This window comes from Anabrus simplex, chromosome X (genome assembly GCF_040414725.1).
Source record: "Anabrus simplex isolate iqAnaSimp1 chromosome X, ASM4041472v1, whole genome shotgun sequence".
NCBI classification, from domain to species: domain Eukaryota; kingdom Metazoa; phylum Arthropoda; class Insecta; order Orthoptera; family Tettigoniidae; genus Anabrus; species Anabrus simplex.
This window is the reverse complement of record NC_090279.1, coordinates 187,861,883-187,884,390: the sequence shown is the minus strand read 5'-3', so window position 1 is coordinate 187,884,390 and position 22,508 is coordinate 187,861,883. Positions and strand designations below refer to the sequence as shown.

The following is a 22,508-nucleotide window of genomic DNA, read 5'->3' as shown; positions in this document are numbered from 1 at the left end:
ATTTTCACACCAGGAAAATGCTCGGGCTGTACCTTAACCATGGCCACTTCCTTCCCATTCGTAGGCCTTTCCTGTCCCATCGTCGCCATAAGACCTATCTGTGTTGGTGCGACCGAAAGCAAATAGCAAAATTATTACTTTGCACAGGGGGAGTGGTAGTGACTTGATTAGCAGAGTGGCTTAGATGTGGGCTTTCTGTGCAGATTGTCAAGGATGGAATCCATGTGGATTGAGACTTTTGACTGAAAAAATCACCTATCAGGAAGTACAAATTACCTTAATCCCAAACCCAAACCCAAGGGTGGCATTAGCAGCCCAAGAAATATATGTGACTGACTTTTTTAAATGGCAATCTTCACCATAACATTTTAATCTTCCTTGGATAAGTCCATTTGATCTCCTGAATCTACAATATCTGCTATATCTTGTTGGAATCCCACAAGGTAATCCTCGCTGGAAGAACCTTTTCTAAACCCGAACTGACTTTTGTCAAACCTGTTAGTAATTTCACGAACCTGTCTAATCGGAAAGAATTCGTTCCGAGAGATAACATGCAACACGTCAAGCTGACTTACTGGGATTATCCGGTTTATGTTTATAGCTCCTTCATGGAAACGGTAATTAAGTGCTTCAGATATGGTATTATATCCCAACCTTTAATATACTGTATCTCTAGAAATCTCATCAATTCCAGCTGCTTTTCTAGTTTTGAGTTTCTTATGTTGCTTAACTTTTAATGTTTGGAAATGTATACATTTAGAACTTTATATACCCTTATGAAGTTCATATCAGCTTTAGAATTATTTTGAAGATTATAGGGTTTGTTTTGATTCTGAAAGTCTTTTTAAAATAAATCTATCAGGTTAGGTTGCAAAGGGGATATTACTGCATGACCTTGGACTGCGACAAGTTAGATCTATTGTGCTTGCCCTAATGGGAGAGGGTGAAATCTGGTTCTAGCACATAGCCTATTTCTGTAGAATAACACCAAGGGGTCTGCACAAGGCTTAATGTCTCCGTCCAATGGATGAATGGCCATTTTATAATTTTTTTACAGGTTTTTTTACCTCGCACCAACACAGATAGGTCTTATGGCGGCGATGGGACAGGTAGGGGCTAGGAGTGGGAAGGAAGCGGCCATGGCGTTAATTACGGGAAACCACGGAAAATCATCTTCAGGGCTGTCGACAGTGGGATTCAAACTCTCTAGCTCTCGAATACTGGATACTGGTCGCACTTAAGCGACTGCAGCTGTCGAGCTCGGTGAACTGCCATTATCATCATCATATGCCCTCGCTCTTCAAGAACACTGCAGAGAGGTTGCTTATTGAAACAAGAGTTTTTGTATGCAATCGAGTGATTAGGAATAGCATATCACCACATCTCCTACCCTGCCGACCAACTTCTGATGGTGAAAATGTTTTCTGCTAACGGGACTTGAACTGGCTAACCATGGTGTCAGACCATAAAGACCAGCTTAAGAGAGTTCACAAATGTCCCACCGTACAGAACATTCTGTACATCAATTTAATCGGTTAGTACATGTTTCGTCCTTATATCGTGGACATCATCAGATGTAACCTAAATACCATTTAACTCTTTCAGTCCCGGTGTACAGTATACTGTACATCAAGTTCATTAGCTTGTAGCACCAAGAAATATTAGTGAATGGAGGAGTTCTCTATCTTGCTAGAGACTTCTATGCTTTCTCTTTGTTTCTCAATTGGTTGAAGTGACATCTACCAACACATTAGTGAATTATGAAGATAAACAACAAACATGGCAGACAAGCATGCTGTTGGTGGAGGTAAGTGGGAAAATTTTATTCTTTATTTTTAACATTTTGTTCTGTTTAGGGTAAAATTCTGTTTGGGATTTAAAGAGAAAGGTTTGAATATAATATGCATACTAATTATATTTAGTATTTCATATCCCTTGACTCATAATATCCACGTATATTAGCATGTACAGTATACTGTACATGGGGTCTCAAGTGTTGCAGATAGTGTGACTGAGTTCAGTCCATTTCACAAAGTTTTATTTATATACCTGGTAGTTTCTAGCAATTTAGAAGAAGATAAAGTGTTGTGAACTCTAGATTTTCTCTTAGAAATGTAAAAAAACCATTTGTTTTTGTTCTTTGAGTTCCCTAAAATATATTTTTGTTGAAATTCAGGCTCATCAAGGATGAAAATAAACCCAAGCGACGTTGATACGATTTTGAAGTTGTTGGAGAATGGAGATGTGTCTGATGTGGAGGAGTTAGCCAGTGATGATGAGGATGAACCACAAACTCTACACCAGCCACAAACACAGCGCATTGGTACGTGATCACATTCAATAATATTATACATTATGAAACTCAAGTACCCTTATGGCAAATTGTGTTGGCCAAATTTTTAGCTAACAATTATTAAAATATAACTGTATTCTGTAATATGTTTCAGGAGCTGATGATGAGATGATTTCTGTAAGCAGTCCAACAGAGGGAAGTGGCAATGCATATACTATTGGTGCTTCTGGAGATGCTGAATTTTCTGCTGAAGATATTTTCCTGACACAGAGGTCTGATATTCGATGGAAACACAAGCCCATTATTCCTTTTGATATTCAGTTTGACTATCCACGTACAACTTCTCATACAGAAGTTCTTTCCCCATTTGGATATTGCTCGAGGTATTTACCAGAACATTTATTTCAGAACATATCAGAGAAAACAAATATTTATGCACTTCAGAAAGGCGTGACATTCAAGCCAACCACACCTGAGGAAATTAAAGTGTTGTTTGGTTTGCACATTGTTATGGGAGCAACAAAATATCCTCGTATTAGAATGTATTGGGATAGTGCAACAGGACTTGAGTTATTCAGGAGTAGCATGAATCGAAACAGATTTTTTCAGATTAGGAATAACCTGCACATGGTTGACACACTAACCAAACCTGGAAACAGTGATAGGTTTTGGAAAGTTAGGCCTATTTATGATTGTGTGAGGGAGAGGTGTTTAGAACTTCAAGTTGAGAGAGAAATTTGTATTGATGAACAAATGATACCTTTCCGAGGGCAACTAAATGTAAAACAATATGTCAGAGGTAAGCCATATCCATGGGGTGTAAAACTATTTGCACTATGTGGGAAATCAGGCCTTGCTTATGACTTCTTACTCTATCAGGGCAGTACTACAGAATTAGACCAAGCAGCCCTGAAATCATATGGACTGGGACCATCAGTAATTCTTCATCTTTGCAATAGGATCTCTCTACCAGGCCATTAACTGTATTATGACAACTATTTCTCCTCATATAATTTACTTCAGATACTGAAAAATAAGAAAATATATGCTGCCAGCACCATACGAATTAACAGATTTTCTACTCCTCCTGTTATTAGTGATAATTTGGGAAAAAAGAAAGAAAGAGGGTACAGTGAAGAAGTTTGTAGTGCTGATGGGGATGTTGTAGTAGTGAAATGGTTTGACAATAAGGGAGTTGTGCTTGCATCAAATTTTGTGGGAATAGGGAAGGAAGATAAGGTAAAGAGATGGGATAAAGCTAATGCAAAGTATATTGAAATTCCTAGGCCTGAAATTGTTAGGAAATACAATCACGGAATGGGTGGAGTTGATCTACTTGATCAGCTGATCAGTTTATATAGAATTTTCATTCGGAGTAGAAAATGGACACTGAGAATGATTTTTCATGCTGTGGATTTTGCTATAGTCAATAGCTGGCTGGAGTACAGACAAGATGCTAGAAATGCTGGGTTGGCACAGAAGGAGATAATGGATTTGTTAGACTTCAGGCTTAGGGTTGCTGAAGCTTTTGTGAAGGTTGGTAACCAATTCAAGGGTATCAAAAGAGGAAGGCCTTCTACAAGCCCTGTAACATCACCTTCAGCTAATAAAAAACAAACTGAGAGGAGACCATTGAGGGAAGTGCAGATTGATAGTGTTGATCACTTACCAGAACATGATGGCAATAAAGAACCTACTCGATGCAAGAAGATTAATTGCACCCAGCGATCACACATTATCTGCAGAAAATGTGGAGTACATCTTTGTATAAATAAGAAAAGGAACTGCTTTGCAGCCTTTCATAAGCAATGAATGAATGTGAACTGTTATGAAGCATTTCATTGTCGATAACATGTGAACTAAATATGAATATTTGTAAGTAATTATCTGTAAAAAATGAAAATATCTCAAAAATAAATAATTTCAGTTCTGTAGTAATGTATGGCTTACTATTCAATACAGTAGAAACATTGTATCCCTACTAATCCTGTCCTAAGAAGATTACCATCCCAAGGTAGAAGTTTAGGATTCAGCAACGCTTGAGACCAAATGTACAGTATACTGTACATGATATATTTTTGGAACGGGAGGTGTCACATCAACCAAATTTTTTATGTACATCCCCAGTATGACCTAAAATCAAAATCAAGTGAGAAAAAAATTTTCTTTCTAATCAGAAAAATTCGGGACTGAAGGGGTTAAACTAAAAGATAAAGGTGTCACATAACAAGAAATGGATAAAATTATATAAAGGCTAAAATATCAAGTCCTTGAAGTCTAAAAGTCTTTTGTTGTCTGTAAAATAAGGCACCCACTTGGGCTCTTCTTAAAATAGATCATGTTGATTTAGACGTTATAATACTATATTATGAGTTTGGAGAAAATCTTGACTTGTGCTGTGTGGCACATTGTGTGAAATCATGCTCAAGCCAGGTTGTTAAAAGTTAAGGTATTGAAAGAACATATCTGTAACAGGAAAAAGCTGTAAGCGTTGAGAACCAAAGTTTATAGTATGTAACTGTAAAGACGAGCTGGGCTAAATAAATTTATTCTCTGGTTTATGTCAAAATTGTTGCTGTTGTTTGCTGATTGTGTTGAATCCCGCTCCTTTCCTCGTTTGTACGGTTTGGTATTGAATAATACATTGCCGGCTCTCCTCTTTACCTGTCGAGTTATTGTCTTGATCTCATGTCATCACACACCAGTTATTACAATCTGTGTTCCTTGTTGCAGGGTGTGTACGGTCGCCGGCCATCTCGTCAGGAGCTTGAGTTACTCCCCCTCTGTATAAGACATGTAAGCATCATTAGATTATTTTTAATGGTTTGCTATTAATATTTAGAATGTTAATTGTAATTGATCCTGTTAAGATTAAAATTTATCTTAAAAGTTTTTCAGTCTGTCAGACAAGTTCAAATATAATATATAACATAACATACCTGTAAAAAATACACACTATTAAACAAAGAATGACATGTTTCGTTCTACAAGAACATCCTTAGATTCTATCAAATCACTTTAAATCATGCGTATGTATGTACAATATTGCTTACGTTGAGTAAACTCAAAGATTGAGAGTTGGTGATATTATGAACAAGTATTAACAAATAATGATTGTATTAGTATTAAACAGAACAGATGTAAGGCTTTTCAGGCATTTGCTCTATTAATCAGCGTTAGTATTAAGCTGTTACCATATTAACTTACAGAAATGTTTCTGTACTTATCTAAGCTGCTAAAGTGTAGTCCATTACCTTCGATCACTGTTTCCAGACTCTTAGTACCAGAACAACTGGTCAAAGTAGTATTGGGATACCAGGAGATTAATGGGATGAATCCAAAATCTGCTTTAAAAAACAGCAACAATTTGCAGACTTGATTTTGTGATTATCATATCGAGTAGTTTCATCGTACTTCAGTGTGATCTAGAATTGCTAATAAGGGGCTATTAAAACAGGGTTGAAATCCCCTTCGGTAGTCAAAACGATTCCTTTATAGTTCCGAGTAACTTTGTGTTATTCCTTTCACTTTCATCTCTTTGTAAGCAGACTTTCTTATCCCAATTTAAATATACACTGAGAGCCCTCTCTTATCTTACCAGGCTGAGCAGCTCGTACAGATTCTAGTTGGCAGGTTCGATCTGGACTCATTTTGCTGGTATTTATGGATACTGAAATAGGCCAGCTTTATGTCTACCTTAGCCAGTGCATAAAGGAACTCTTGTGGGACAAAGTGATGGCACCTTGACATCTCTGAAAAACTGACGTATTCATGTTGGATTTGAAGGAGTCTACCCATCTCAATGCCCTTGTCTCTGAGACCCCTCCACCTTCCGAAGCATAATAGTCTTTTCCAGTCTATCAGACAGATCTGGTTTGATCTTTTGAATGACTCGTGCATTTATCTATCCGAGGAATACTCAGTATCCTTCTCCAATACCAGAGCTCAAATTCATGTATATGCTTCCATTTCATTTCCTTGTCCAACTCGTTGGCTGAATGGTCAGCATACTGGCCTTCGGTCCAGAGGGTCCCGGGTTCGATTCCCGGTCGGGTCAGGGATTTTAACCTTAATTGGTTAATTCCAATGGCCCGGGGGCTGGGTGTTCGTGCTGTCCTCAACATCCCTGCAACTCACACACCACACATAACACTATCCTCCACCACAATAACACGCAGTTACCTACACATGGCAGATGCCGCCCACCCTCATCGGAGGGTCTGCCTTACAAGGGCTACACTTGGCTAGAAATAGCCACACAAAATTATAATTATTATTTCATTTCCTTATGGTCCAGCTTTCATAACCATATGTAGCTATGGGAAAGACTAACGCCGTAACTACTCTGAGTTTAGTATGCAAAGATTCATCTGAACACTTGAAGATCTTATCCAGGCCGTTCAATACTGCTCTTCAAAGGGCAAATCTTTGGCAAATTTCTGGACTGTTTGCTCCACTTTTACTGATGGTTGATTCCAACAAACAGAAACTATTTGCCTCTTTGATTACTTCATTATTTATCATAATGTTTTATGGTAAACCTGTTATGATTTTGGTCTTACTGTTACTCAGGTACAAGCCCATGTTTTCACTCTGTTCTCTTTCATTATGTCCCTGAGCTCTTCCTTACTTCAACAACCAGAGTGGTGTCATCTGCATACCTCAGTTGCTTGTATTCAATCCACCAACCTTAAAACCATGAGGTGACTTCATCCAATCCAGTTTTCCTCATGATGTACTCCGAGATTGAACAAGTAAGACGAAAGTATACAGCCTTGCCTTATGCCTTTGTTAATGGGGAACCCTTCTGTTTCACCTTGTTCAGTTCTTGTCCCATATGATACATGCAGTATAAATTAAAGTCCAATTAGAGTTTACATTGTTTCAAGGAAGGGGAGTTCTTGCCTATAAAAAAGAACTAAAAGAAAATATTTTTTAATTTCACAGTAAATCACATCTGTTCTCTTAAATAAGCATAACAAAATAGTCCTCTTGAGATGATTGTTTTACATTAAGAGCATTTTAATGACAAAATAACTCATTCATTCTAAAATGATTCAGTTTGATTGTAATTGAACATTTCAGAGTAGTCATTCTAGTATTAAAGAATTTTCCCTTTGTCATTGAAAGCCTCTTAAATTTAAAAGATCGTTTATCTTAAATTTAAAATTATTATTTTCTTGAATGAGTTTCTTGTAGGAATATTATCTACATACAAATTATTCCAGATAACTGGATCGACAGGACCCAGATAAACAACTTAAGCATGTACAAGCAAGATTGTTTCATTTCTATAATAGAATTGGCGATGTATTATGTCTGAAACTTTATGATGATTATGAGAGAACTGCTGAATCCTTGTGTCAAAGGATCTCTAGCTTATGAGATAAGATAAATCAATGGTTAACTGGATTTGCCAGTGGGAGGAATGATAGTGTGATTCCGGTTGTAGTAAATGTTTACGAACATAATAAGTCCCCCGAAAGTGTTCTGTTTTCTGAACAGCATGCTAGTGGCCCATCTGAACTGCATGTAGCTGGCCAATCTGTGTCCCAGCAACTACCCTCATTCTATTTTATTCTTAAAAACAGATAGATATTTTACATCTGCTTACAATGTAGTCAATTTTTTCCATGTTAAGATCGGTATTCAAGGCTGTTTAAATATGATAGTGCTGTGTTGTTGGCTTGTAACGTATTAGAGAACTCCTCCTATAAAATACACTCGCACTCCACTGCTTGCTTAGACAGTTGGCTAAGTTAAGCAACACAAAACCGATTTGCACAGAATACATTGTATTTGCTGAAGTAAAAGTCCTCTTATTACCGTGATATTATGCCCTCGAAGCTGATATCAATACAGTCAAATGAAGATTTTATTGTTTCTCAAACTTTTGTACTAGATTTCACAAGGGTCCATATAGCTGTTACTCTGTATAGTACTACAGTATATAGAGAAGATGCGAGAACTGCCTTTGGCAGTGCATTCCACTCTCCTTTAATGAAACGTTCATGATGTACTCTCCAGGTTAGTGTATTGCATGTCAAACTTTCTCTGGCTGAAAGTAGTACGCCTTGGGGATAGCTTAAATAGTTTTTAAGACCTGAAGTTTATTTTTGCTCAGGACATCCTTCAGGTATGATTAACTTCACTTAGCTTCATGGTTAGTAACAAGAAGTGTCTCTGTGAGCTTTTTAGTTCAGAGTTCAAAGAATTTGTGTAGTTTTCATCAACAGGTTATGGTACTTTTTTTTATTCAGGGAAAGATTCCTGGTATGTAGGAGAGAAAAAATAAGAAACATCAGTTTGGGCATGGAAATGCTTATTTTCTGCATTTCCAGTTTGTGTAGTGTATTTTATAAGGTGTATCTATCTTGGCTGATCTGAAAGACAATCTTATCACCCTCTGGGAGTGGCCTCTCGTACAATAACTCTGTGAGGAATCAATAAATTTGACCAGTTTTGGTCTTTGATTGGTCCATATTGACTAAACTCAAGAAAAATTCCCCATGTAGTCTTTGGGTCCACCCTGTCCATATTTATTACAAAATTTGTTAGTTACCCAATTATTACATGTACAGGTTTCAGGAGTCAGGCCACTCTTCATCCGCGAACTTGACATCACAAAACAAAAGATCTGTTAACCTAACTTTCACTAAAAACACATAGTTAAAAATCATTTTAATAAAATGTAAAAATTATTTTAACACACACAGACTTAAGAAGATTCTTTAATAATTCTTATCTAAATAGCATTAATAGTTATGTTTGTTCTGGAAGCATTTTAAAAATTTGTATTAAAAACCATCGTTCATCTCATGGATTAACTCAAAATAAATCATCTTGGCCTTACTTGCTGTTGAAAATCCATCTAAAACGTTCTTATCCTCCATTAAGTTATGGGCTTACTATCTCATAAGACCTATTTAGAAAAAGTTGCCCCATGAACTTGACTCATCCTATGATGGGGCTTGTCCAAATGTGAAAAGAGCGAATCAAACAATCCCGCCATGCCCTTGAAATTAGTGCCTGGTAGATGTTCTTATTGTAATGTACCGGAGCAGTGAAAACCCTCTCGCTCTCCAGCGAGTTAGGTTAATAGATCTTAGAATATGAGAAATTTTGTTTTGTGATGTCAAGCTCACTGATGAAGAGTGCCCAGGTTCTCAAAACATGTACAAATATTATAATTGTGTAACTAATGAATTTCATAATACATATCGACAGGGCGGACCCAGCAACTACCCGTGGTATTTTTCATTCGTGAGGAACGTCGGAACTTGTTCAGCATTCAGGAAGGCAATGAACCATGGCATGTATACAGAAGATAAATAGTTTTGATTGTTGGATTTAAAGAATGGCAGTAAAGAGGGGCTCTCTTTTTTTTTTTTTTTTTTTTTTTTTTGTTCAGGGCGTCAACCCATGTGGATCTTTTGCCCCTACTGGCACCATATTGTATGAACCTGCGTGTAATTGGAATGGCGGTAGTGTGGAATGTTGTGTGTGAGGAAAGGAAGATTAAGGGCGTCACAAACACCCAGTCCCCAGGCTAGGGATATTAATCATAACAATTAAAAAACCCTGACCCGGCCAGGAATCGAACCTGGGGCCGCCGGGTGACCGGCGGACGCGTTGTCCCCTACACCGCGGTGCCGGACTAGCAAAGAGTTTATTAATTCCAGAAAATAACCATATTGATATAACATGATATAACATGTGACCCGTTGCGTGAAAAGGGACCTAAAGTCTGATTTTTCATTTTTGACATTTTTGAGGTTCTAAAATTGATGCGAGATATTAAAAATAGAGTGCAATACTTCAGAAGATATTAATTACTGATTGTTGTTATTAAGAAAACTGTTTTGAGAATGACACAATTACAGCTTTCATTAATTTTCTTGCCATTTGTACAAAGTTTTGCTGACATCGAGTGTCAAAGACTGGAACTGCTGCGTAACTTCATTTAGTAAGAAGACCTATAGGTAGTGCAAGAAGTCAAAACATAGAAATGCAATTTTTATTCCCCAGACACCGTTGTTCAGCTGTGCTGCAAAATTTCCATTGCCGACTTAGGGCCCCTTTCCACGCAGCGGGTCGCAAATAAAGAATCCGCTCTTGAAATTTGCCTTGTAATTTTGTTACCCCGTTTATCTTGGCTCTGTAGTGTAAAACAAAAGCACCACAGAGGTGCAGTCTTCCAATTGGAGGAAAGCTGAGAGCTTGCACAGGACATGTGATTGTGATGAGTGTTTTTAAAATCTTTATTTGTCTTTAATTTCATGTTTGCTGCATATATATATATTTGTTATTTATTTATGTCTTGCCTACTTTGATTTTGACTGATGATGGTCTCTGGTAAGACCGAAACTAGTTTCAGCAAATATATGTAACTTTTTTAAGGTTACAACAAATAGTATTGAATAGGTGGAAACCTTTTGCTTTTGTTTTACACTATATTGCTCTTCAATATGGATTAATATGAAATTTATTACCTATGATTATATTGGCTCTGTTCAAGAGTTTAAACACAGTAATTTTACACTCTAAAGTTTTTATAATTCTAAAAATATGCTGTTATAAAACCTGAACACTTTTTGAACTTCTCGAACACTTATAATGATATCGCAGTTTGGCAGTCTCTGGCTGGGTTAAAGGAATACAGCTGTGTATGAACTCTTAAGTAGATGCCATCGCAGCACATATTGAGCTTGTTAAGTGCGTTGATATTATGCCTGAGGTTACAGCATCTAATCTCAGCTTATGGTGTTGCCATTTAAGAAGAGGATAAATATGAAAATATAAGAGGAGGAGGACAGTCTCCACATCTTCATTTAGATGGACTCTCTTCTCACCAGTCCTCCTTCTTCTGCATCTCTTTCTTCTCAATCTGCGGTAAGCTTGTTTCTGCTTCCAAGCTTCATCACCACTCACTGTTGGGCCATCTTGACGAATCTTCAGTCTTGATGCGAATGTTTGAAGCTCGCTCTCGTGATGAAACTGAAAAGCAAAAACTAGTTCGGTGAGGGCTGAGAAGAAATAGGTTTAGAAGATATGAGATTGATGAGAGAGCTTATCTATGAAAGGATATGGGGATTCTTTGTCTCTTATTTCTGTTTCTCCTCCTTCCCACTCTGACCTTTCCTTGTTTTTATCCTTCGGTACATTCCTACTCAAGGTCCTTACTATATATATATATATATATCTTCAAAACCTGTGCCTTGGTGCACTGTTAAAACCTCTTGGGAAAATCATAATCCCATGGGCCTGATGACCAGTGATATTCTAAGTCTCTAAAATGAATGAACAAATTAATTTTTGAGAAATATTCTGTACAAAGAGTGCTATAAATGGTAACCAAGGAAACTGTTGAGTACAGTAGGTGATTGTCTTAAGAGGAAGTACAACTAGGCAATCATCCTGTATTAACACTAATCAGAAAGGGTCTGACACTTCGAAGATTGAAAGTATCGGCTGGAGAAATACGAGGACCACGAAGGGTGTGAAAATGAGACTCCCTAGGCCTCGCAACCTAATACTATCGGGGTCAGAAAAGAACAAGATTTGACCAAGGGAGGTCAGGCAGGATGGATGGATGTGAGGAGCCTGGCACAAGTGTAAGCAATCCCAGGACTGAGCTAAGGACTCTGGTCGCCAACCCACGCTCTCAATTTAAGAGCCTTTTACGACAGTCAGGGGATACCGTGGTTGTTATTCTACTGTCCCCACCAAAAGTGAGAGGGAAGGAATTTCTTGATTTAAGTAATTTGTTGTTGTCAAGGACTCTCTCATTGGTTTGCCTTTGCTCTGTCGATAAAATGTAAACTTTTAAACAAAACCTTTTTTGCTTCTGTTTTAGTTTAGTGTTACACAAAAGAAGAGATTTAAGTCATTGTTTTCAACATGTTTTTTGGTGTTGACACTTGTCGTTAGAGTTGTCAGTGTGCCAGAGTCGTTGGAAATTATCCAGGCCATGGATGAAATACCCTATGTTAACTGTGATGTTACAGTAAATGCATGCAGACAGGGACACTGTGACCTGTTTGTTGGGTTGGTATGTGATTTTTAAACATTATTTCATGACTTATCTATATGCAAGTAATAATATTTGCTGTGAATTGTGAACTCATTTTGTTTTTTTTTCTTTCTTTGACTTGGCTCAGCTTTTGAGGAATGCAAATAGTTTTGGCACTGCACGGGGAAAGTGGAAGGTTCAATCACCTAAATGCTCTACAATTTTATCTCTGTTTCCAACATAAAGCATCATGTTGTAATCATGTCATTGGTTAGGAAGAAACAGGATATTGGCTTTTGTAACACCAGCTCCCTGTTCACATTGCGAGTGTGTACTATACGACATGTCGACTTGGCTTTGTAGGTGGCGGGATGTGTTTACTGTTGTATGTTTCTATTGTGCTTGGTAGTGTTGTGTGTATATTAAGAGGTGTGTATCAAGGCAAACTGAAATAGCCAGTTCCTGAGGTGGAAGAATTGACTGTGTGCGCGTAAAATCCTCCACCCGGCCAGAAATTGAACCTAGGGTCTTGAGAACTGAAGGCCGTAATGCTAACCATTCAGCCTAGGAGCCGGCCGAGGCAGTGAAGAGGTATAATATGAATAGAAAGGAATGCAGGACGAAGAATATTTCAATTCGAATTTAAAGAGTGGAGTACATTGAACTTCCTATGTGCACTGTGCCAGGAAGTGTGCCATGTTATCTCCTGTGGTTGCATCTCTTATCAATTTCTTTTGGGCAGCTGGAAATGGAATGTATCTGTTATCATTACCTCCTTAAGATTAGTTACTGTTAAGTTGATTTACTGTTGGCAGCAGAAATGCAATGATGCAAATAATGTCGTATAGCCTCGGCTGCTAAATTACACATCCTGATTGACGTTGCTTGAGCTAGCTTGCCCACCATTTTCAGTGTTCCATTCTTGCTAACATTTTGTGCCACTAGTAGCTAAACCCATACCTACGCAAACCTCCATTACAGTTTTGACAAACTAACTCAATGTGTTTAACAAGGTTCTCTCTTGGTCCCATGTCCAACTCAATGTTCCCAAGTTACTAAACCACAGCACTGTGTGGTAGGTGGGGGTAGGCAGGCTGCCTAGATCGTACCACTTCAGAAAGTCAGTTGCTGATGCTAATCACATGACCTCAGCTGCCATGTGCAGGCATTTTGATTTGATGTTTCCTTGAAACCTGGCAGTTAGATATAAAATGCGTTTGGGCATGGCCTATATGAACCGGCAAAGTGAATCAGAACAAAGATCTAAGGGGTGGTATTGTTATTCTTATCATCGTTATTGTTACGGAAGTATCGTTGAAGAGAGAGGTGGAAGAAGGTGCCGGGGTGAATGTGCAGACAGGGAAATGACCAGAGCATGAGTTAAAGCACTAAATTTTGAAATTTTATTTCTTTCCTTTTCTTTTTGATTTTAAAATTTGATAGGTAATCTGAATGAACAACAACGCTCATCATCTCCCACGACGACGACTTAGTCAGAAATCAGGTACAAAATTAACCCATTAGCGCCTAGCGTTGCCATATGGCAACGATTTTTGCACCTTTTTCTTTTAATGCTGTAGGCAACAAGAAATAATCTGGAAAATTGTGGTGTCATCCGACAGTTAGAGAAGGGTTTGTAGAATCTAGTAATCATGTTTATTTAGTTTTAAAATCTATTGTTGTGACATAAAGACAGGTGGACTCTTGGTTATTTTAAGATTCCTGCGAAATGGCTGCCGGCTTCACGTAAGAAGGATATAAAATGTATAAGTGAAGTTCTTTCATTGGATTATGTTTACAGTAGTGTTGTGCACACTTCATTATATATGTTGTAAGCATTTGAAACAGTACGGGCGCACAATGCCGTAGTAGTGCTTGTTGAATCATTAGCGTTGCCATCTAGGCGCTTATACTCAGTAAAATAGCTGCAGCTGTCAGATCATGATACTTTATACTGATTCATACATCTTCATTTCAGGAAGGGATTTTTCCCTTTTAGAAGCACTGGATATGCTACTGACTGAAGATCTCGATGGTGATATTTTTGTGGAACCGCACTATGTAAATGTACTTACAGATGAGGGCTCCTGCTGATGAAGATGATGGTGGGCTTGTTGATAATCTCTCTCTCGAAAGTTATGTGTCAGTGCTGAAATGAAGCTTGTAAATAATGAAAGAATCGGGATTAGTTACGATGGTGAAGGTGTGATACCAGAGGACGGAGTGCCTTTTCTGTCTACTGATGCAAGATCTGTTTCAATACCCGATGCTGCGAAAGAACGGATAACTGATAGAGGAAATAATAAATCAAATAAAAAACCAAGATAGACTGATGGGGCTGATTTCAATATTGGGAGACTGTTGACATTTCCGGAGGCTAGTTATAGCAAGTGAAAATCCATGACTGTTGACATTTTTTAATTGTTTACAGATAACCAGCTGATCGAACATTTAGTTCGAGAGACTAAAATGTATGGGGTGTTCTTAAATTGTACGGACCCACAAATAACTTCTGATGAAATTCGTTGCTTTGTCGCCATACTTTTCATTTCTGGATATAATAGGTTGCCCTCCAAGCGTTCTTATTGGGACACGCAGGATGATATGAAGACAGTGAAAGATTGTCATTCTCTATCTTTGTGGCTAACGCGCAAGTATTGAGGGTGGGCTTTTATATGCCTCCGAAAGTATAGACTAATAGTTTGTAACTGCATCTGAAGTTCTTTGATTCTTCTTCTTCTTCTTCTTCTTCTTCTTCTTCGTATTTTTTATTTTATTCTATTGTTCCAGTGAGTGTTTTATTTTGACAGGCAATGAACTGTACATATGTGTCTATATACTGTAAACAAATATTTTCTCCTTTGTTCAATAATTCTATTTTTTTACCGTGGTGTGAATAAAAACTGATATTCCATATTCTTACAATAAATAATGCTAAGATATTTCAACATTGTTATTGCACGAAAACGAAAAAAAAAACCCACTTTGCAACCTAAATTCGACTTTCAAAACTCATTGTTTAAAAATAGGTAGTGCAAACGCCTAGCGTTACCATATGGCAACGTCAAATATCTTATGACCTAGCGATTCCAAAATTCTGAAACTTGTTTTATTAGTTTATTTTGGTCTCAAACATGCGGCAAAACACAATAAGTAAGCAAATCTAAGAAAAAAATTAATTCAGGCACTAATGGGTTAAAGAGAATTATCCATGAGATAATTTACAAGGGATGAGCAATATAGCTTTAAATAGGTACACTTTTACAAGAGCATGTTTGCTCCACTCATTTACGTACCAGGAGACAGCTCCAAAAGGTTACTGTAGCCTAGCCTCTATGAGGAACAAGTTTCTTGCAAAATTATGCCTTACAACTTTCAAAAACTGTATTTACAGTCACTTCTGTTGAACAGTCTTTTACACATTCGTCGATAAACAGTTGCCAAATAAACAGGGGCAATGAGAGCCCATTCTAAATGGTCTTAAAGTAAAAATAAACGGTTTAACACGAACGGCCATGCGCAAAAGGCTAGGAGGTGAAACACTTGCACCCCTTTTTAGGAAAGATTCTTACAACCCTAAATGGGCTTATAGCCCGAAGTTGCAGAGGCTAAGCCTATAATTTAGAGGTTTAGAAAATTTTAGTCACCTCATACCAAATTGAATGAGAATCAACAGAGGGTGAACACTCTTTGTTCCCTTAATTTACATGTTTCCCAGCAGTGATTTGAACAGAGTCCACAGACTTGCCGAAAATTTACATAAACAATGACTTGAGAACTTTACATTAATACAAAAAGTTTGAAACCATCCCCTCAAGTTATCTGCCTGTAGCTATCACATGTTAAGAAATCTCTGCCATTACCTTGAATAGTGGGCATTCCAAATGACGGCAGGCAACCCCTGCCTCCTAATAACACACCGCACTCACTGGACCGGAGTGATAAAGATGACAATACGGCCCAAAAGCGTCCAGCTTTTATAGTATCTCAGAGGGGAAAGTTCCAGAACTCTTTATAGATAGGCTGGATGCCTGTACACACCCCTAATTTTAATTGGGTAGAGAAATATGGCCAAACTTCCTGATTGGTTAATAACTAAGGAAGGAGGAGGCCGTAGGAGTGTTGACAACTTCAACACATTAAAAAAACATTCTACAAAAACTTAAGGTTTGCTACCTTCAAAACATTGAAATTCCCTTAAGAATTAGTTGTCCTTAATCTCGCCAGGGGTGCAGATAGGCCGATAATAGTTACATCTAATGGTTGAATGTCCAAGTATCTTGAGTTACATTAGTTCGAGATAAATTTCACAGATGACCTTCTAGAAGGTGCGCAGTTCAACCGGACAGAGGTGTACCCCCGGTACAATTATTATTTCATGTCAGAGTGTTGATACAATACAAATAAACATATAAATACTCAACAGTTACACTAAACACACTATAATTTGCGCGGTGCCACAGAGTCCATCCAATAATCAGCGACGGCAATACCCTCTTTGGTTGCTTGAATAGGGTCTTGAAGTGTACATTGGACAGAGCATATTTGACAGTTACACATGTGTGGAGTAGTTTGTATTTCCCTGCAGTCACAAACGATTACGTGACCTCCAAGTAGCCTAGCTGAGCTGATGTTCAGGAGGTGGAAATTCATGAGGTATCATCCACTCCGAAAAGTGTTGTGTTCTACTTTGCTACAGGTCTCGGTGCACTGTTGTTGATTTGTTTAAAGTTGTAAAGATGTTGAGGAAGCTCTTCCTTGATTTTGATCTTTTAGGAGGTGCTCAAAGTCCAAATAGCGGGTGATTGCCTCTTGTTCTCTACCTTTGTCCTCTCATATCTTGCCACCATTTCCCTCCGAATATCAGTGGGAGCAATCCCAGCCAGGCAGTAAAGTTTCTCAGTAGGGGTTGCTTTCAGTAATCCTGTAACTACTCTGCAGGTTTCATTCAAAGCTACATCCACCCGCTTTGTACGAGCCGAATCAAACCAAACAGGGCTTGCGTATTCTGTGGCAGAGAAACTGAGAGTCAAAGCAGATGTCCTCAATACTGTTGGGTATGCACCCCACTTGGTCAAGCAAAGTTTACGAAACATATTGTTTTGGGATGAGACCTTTTGGCCAGTATAAATGCAGTGTGCCTTGTATGTTAGCACGCGGTCCAGGGTGACTCAAAGGTACTTTTAAGAAGCAATGCTCCAATCGCCTCCCGCCCCACTCCACAATCAGTTGCCTGTTAGCTTTCCGATTCCTAAGATGAAATACACGCACCTGGGTCTTAACAGGGTTTTGAACTAACTGGTTTTAAATAAGTTCGTAGCTCTTTGAATGAGGAAGCCATTATCCTTTCACTAGTCTGGAAATCACCAGACTTGACACACATCTCTTGTCTCCAGGGAGGTGTGAGATGTGGATGCAGGTCCATAGCCCAACCCAGGAACTCCCTGGATAAGGGTGATCTAAGAAGAAGTCATTTGGGCTGCTGCATATCAATTTTGATGTTCTGTTTTGCTCTACCAGATGGCAGAGAAAGAGGTCTCTTGGACGATCTGTGTTGAGTTTTAATTAATTTTACTGGTGAGCACCATATGGCAGCACACAAAGGACAATTTAGTACCATTCAAGAATGCATCAGCTTTCATTGTTGATCCTAGCTTTCGGTTAAGAGTCCAGTGGCAATCAGCCAAATGAAGTAAATTAAGAAAATGGTGGTATAACAAGCCTAACATCCCGTTCTATCACCAGGTGTATGGTATTGCAAACATTGATGTTATTGGCTTGTTAATTGGAGACGAGACAACCATACTGAAGAACCTTGTCAAGATCAAGAACTGTCTCCACATCTTCTTCTTGACCTTTTCTCTTATTACCTGGGTTCGGCAATTTGTGTGGATTTAGCCTAGTTTTACGACCAGATGCCTTTCCGGATGCCAACCCTATGTCAGGGGAAGAATTCACGATCGCGTTTCTGTGGTAGTTTGTAGTGTTGCATGTATATCAAAGGAAAGGTGTTTATTAAGACACACACATACTCAGTCCCTAACCAAAGTTAAATTCCCCATTACTGTAGTCACGTCCTAGTTTGTGAACCATGGGTAACGGCTGAGTGGCCTACTAAGTGGTCTTGGGAGTCGGGATACCAGTTGCTACGGAATGGGAGTGGGCATCTCGGACATATTCTGAGTCATGGCCCTCATTGTGCTCGGCAGCTAGGACTATACAATCCACCGTGGTCCCTAACCCGTTAGAGGAGAGATCCTCACTTGGACTGTAGCATCCTGCTTCATGACTTTACCGAGCTCAGAAAATTATTCCCAGAGGTTTGCAGACTGAACGTTGAAAGGCATAACTGTCTATAAGGTATGTATGTTGTATGTTGGGTATTCAGCCCAAAGGCTGGTTTGATCCTCCACAGCTCCGCCAACAGCTGTCATAAAAATGGCCTGGGCGTCACTGAAGAAGTGTACTAGGGGAAATGAGGAGTGGGGTAGTTTCCCGTTGCTTTCCTCACCAAGCCAGAAGTTGCTTTTACATGTCATATGTATGTAAATTCCCCAACCTAGCCGGTAATCGAACCCATCTCCCTGTGAACCGAAGGGCACTACATTGAGTATTCAGTCAAGAAGCTGGACTTCTGCATTTTCATACTCTGCTGTGTTGTTAGATGGTATCTCTCCTCATCAATCCCAGTTCTCCTTGGTATTGGAAGGCCTCCTGTGAACCATGCTAAACCAGAAATACCACTTGACGAGATTAACAGACACTTTCCAACAGATGCTCTTACTCCTGAACATAATTTAGTGCAGGCCATCATCAACCTTTGGCAAGTAATTTCTGCTTTCCAGCTTCATCAGGATGACAGGCATCAGCACCTTGACAGACCCGCAGTCTTAATGTAGAAAGGGTGGGATAAGAATGGAAGCCAAATAGACACAGGAAAAGGGAAGAGACGAGTTAAAAATGAATAAAGGTGTTGGGAAGTGTACAGGTATGGATTAAATAGGTGCTGTAAATTGTTTGGAACCCACTTGCAAGTGTTCTGTTTGAAATAAGGTAGTTGCATTAGGGTGAAGCATAAAGTATTCATTGGCTTTCATAACTTAAATGCTGTAAGTAAAAGGAACTTCTACTGCAGCAAAAGTGTGATAGAATTCATGTTTTGTTTAAAGTTTTTTGATTTACAAGTTTTTCATTATAGTTTTTTTCGACACTTGTAGGTATAACCCATTTGGCAGTGCGCTCTCGTAATTAGAATGCATAGTTTATGCTTGGTTCATACCCTAGCTTGAATACTTCAAGTGAATGCCCTGGGATAAATTTTTCTTGCTCATTTTAACAAACATATTAGAGTTATCCTTATTCTTCTTCCTACCTTGATTTATTGAGGCTTTCATTTGGGTATATGTTTGTCACCTGTTCTCAGTGTATTGTTCAATTCTGATGCAGAACATATTTTAATGCATTAATTTGTGTTTCTGGCACATTCATTCACCATTGATTTGCATTTAGGGCTTTCAGCCAGGTAGTAGATTTCCGGTAAGTTGTTTATGTAGATTTTTTTAGATAATTTAAAAAAAAAACATGGAACTTGATCAAATGTCTCCCCTGGTAACTACTTGAATGAATATTTGCCCCAGTCATTCCTCTTGAATTCCAGCTTTAATGTCATGTTATGATCTTTCCTACTTTTAAAAACTCCACTAAAGCTTATTCTTCTATTGATGTCATTCTGTGCCCTCTCACTGCAGACAGCCTGGAACATACTGTTTATTCAAACAGCTCATCTCCTTACTCCCAAATCTTCCCAGCCTAAAGACTGTAACATTTTTGAAACGCTGCTAGTTTGTCTCAAATTGCCCAGAACAAACTGTGCTGCTTTCCTTCAAGATCTACAAGGAGGCATATGGTTGAATCTCAGGTGGTCTCTCTTGTTGTACGACGGCAAGACCTGGGCTGTTAAAACTACATTAGACAGCAGCTGGTCTTCGAATCGTGACCCTTGTCTTTCTTTGGCAGATACCTTCATTTTTCAAACTGTCGACCCCCTTCAGTTTTTCTCCCCACGAACCTGCTACGCAGGCGTAGCAGGGGGAGAGGTGATACTCCCACATGGCGCATCCCAGGTGGCGGATAGGGGGGTCCTAACCGGCTTGCCGGCGGACTTGAGGGAAATAAAATACCTCTCGCGGACCAAACACACACCCCCTGTGGGTGGTGGAGGCAGACGAAGAATTCACCCACGGTATCCCCTGCCTGTCGTAAGAGGCGACTGAAAGGGGCGACCAAGGGATGAATGAATTAGAACCATGAAACTACTCTTGATTCGTACCATCATGCGGGGAACACCATGGGTTGCATGTACTTGCGAGTAGTATCACTAACTTGGTACGAAATAGGTTTGTGATTCGTTGCAGTAAAAAGCCTGGCAGGGTGGATTCCAGTACCCATGCGTTGTACCCATGTGGGCAACACCGCGGGTCTGGGCGTAGCCTGTGATTAGTACTCACTATGTGAGGAACACCACGGGGCCCTTGGGACCGGCACCCGTGACTAGAACACCTAGGTGAGGAAACTCATCGGTTTGCGTTGACTGTAAGTGGCGCCATTGTGTGCAAAACACCATAGGTCTGCGTTACCTGTACGAAGTACAATACTTGTGAGTAGTACCATCTTTTGTGGAACACCGTGAGTCTTCGCTACTTCTGATTAATACCCCAACATGACACATACCATGGTTCTATTTTACTCGCGACATGTACCATTCTGTGGGGCCTTAGACTTGGATTTTACACCCCCTTTAGACACCAAGCATCATTGTGCTTTATAAGTGGTTGCTTGGTCCGTAATAATGTTATTTTCGATCTCTACTGAGCCCGATCCACTGGTTTTTGTTTGTTTTGTGTTTTGTTGGGTTCCTTCATTTCGTACCATTAGGGGCCAATGACCTTCAATGTTAGGCCCCTTAAAACAACAAGCATCATCATCATCAGTTTTTCTCTCTGATTAGTATTAGAGGATGGTTGCCTAGTTGTACTTCTTCTTGAAACAATAATCACCACCACCACCATTTTCAAATTATGGGGTTGGCGGAGGATGCTGTGAATAGTAGGGATGGAGAACAAATACGTTCATCAAAGAACTAATCATCACGAAATGGCTATATTTCCATGCAGTTGTAGGCTACCTGCAATTCTTTGGGCACATTTTGAGGAGAGAAGAGCAGAATTTCAAAAATATTTTTCAGGGCAAAATGGATGGCCTCAGAAGAACACCAAGTAGATGGTTTGTTTATGAGTAGATAGTCACTGGTCTACCTCTCCACATACTACAGAGAACAGGAGACTGCTCTAGGTGGCAACATCTCATGAGGGGAGAGCATAGAAATGAGATCACAACAGGAGTAGAACAGATGGTTTTATTTTGAATCTCTTGTGAGGCTAAGTGGAGGATAATCCTGAAAAAGTAGATGATATTTGTGATATTTCGAATGTTTCCTAGAGTATGTATTAACTTCTGTGTCCTTTCAGATAATCATGGAGGGCTCGGAACAGCCATCGAGCCTGCAGTCTATCTGCCATGTGAGAGCATCAGAGGTGTTTCCCAAGGCACCGCTAGAGACAGAGGACAAGAGGCTGGTGATACCGTTCACACCACTATGTGGAGAGTATGTGGAGTTCCTAGGACGTACAGCAGATGGTGTCCTGGCTCTATCCAACTACAGACTTTACCTGCAGTTGAAGGATACAGAGTACAATGTGCCCCTCGGTCTTATTGAACAGCTTGAAGTAAGGGATATCTTCTTCTTACATGTCGGCTGTAAGGATGCCCGATCGTTGAGGTGAGCCATTACTTTGCACTCTTCTCACGTACTTTACTATTTTTCTTCTGTGATTCTTATGACCCACTTTTACATGTTTACATTATTAAGCGTTAGAATTCAAGGCCATTTTTAGCACCCCAGAATATTGCGGAAGTGATTATCATGTTTCCACAGCATCGCTGAGTTCTTCCATAGTAAAAATAGAGGATGGTTGCCTAGTTTTACTTCCTCTTAAAACAATAATCACCACCACCTTACATAGTAAAATTATACAAGTTTTTCACATAATACTGGCTTTAGCAGCCTGTACTCTATGATTACACTTAATGTACATGAAATTTTGAACGAAAAGTTATTCTTTCTGGTCAGATACCTTTTTGTTA

The 22,508-nt window shown here is 39.1% G+C and overlaps 1 protein-coding gene across 7 annotated transcripts in view; it reads left to right on the top strand.

The window, feature by feature from the left end:
• Window positions 1-22,508, top strand: part of LOC136885883 (myotubularin-related protein 3) — a 339,670-nt gene that overhangs the window by 247,183 nt on the left and 69,979 nt on the right. For 6 of the 7 annotated variants that reach the window (XR_010861633.2, XR_010861634.2, XM_067158568.2 and 3 more), the window contains 2 exons: window positions 5,027-5,089; window positions 21,833-22,143. Coding sequence is in view for 5 of the 7 variants with exons in the window: in XM_067158565.2 (XP_067014666.2) it covers window positions 5,027-5,089; window positions 21,833-22,143 (374 nt within the window). In the remaining 2 variants the exon portion in view is untranslated. Of the gene's footprint in view, window positions 1-5,026; window positions 5,090-6,914; window positions 7,048-21,832; window positions 22,144-22,508 lie in introns of those variants that run through there. The other variant, XM_067158566.2, reaches the window with a different exon arrangement.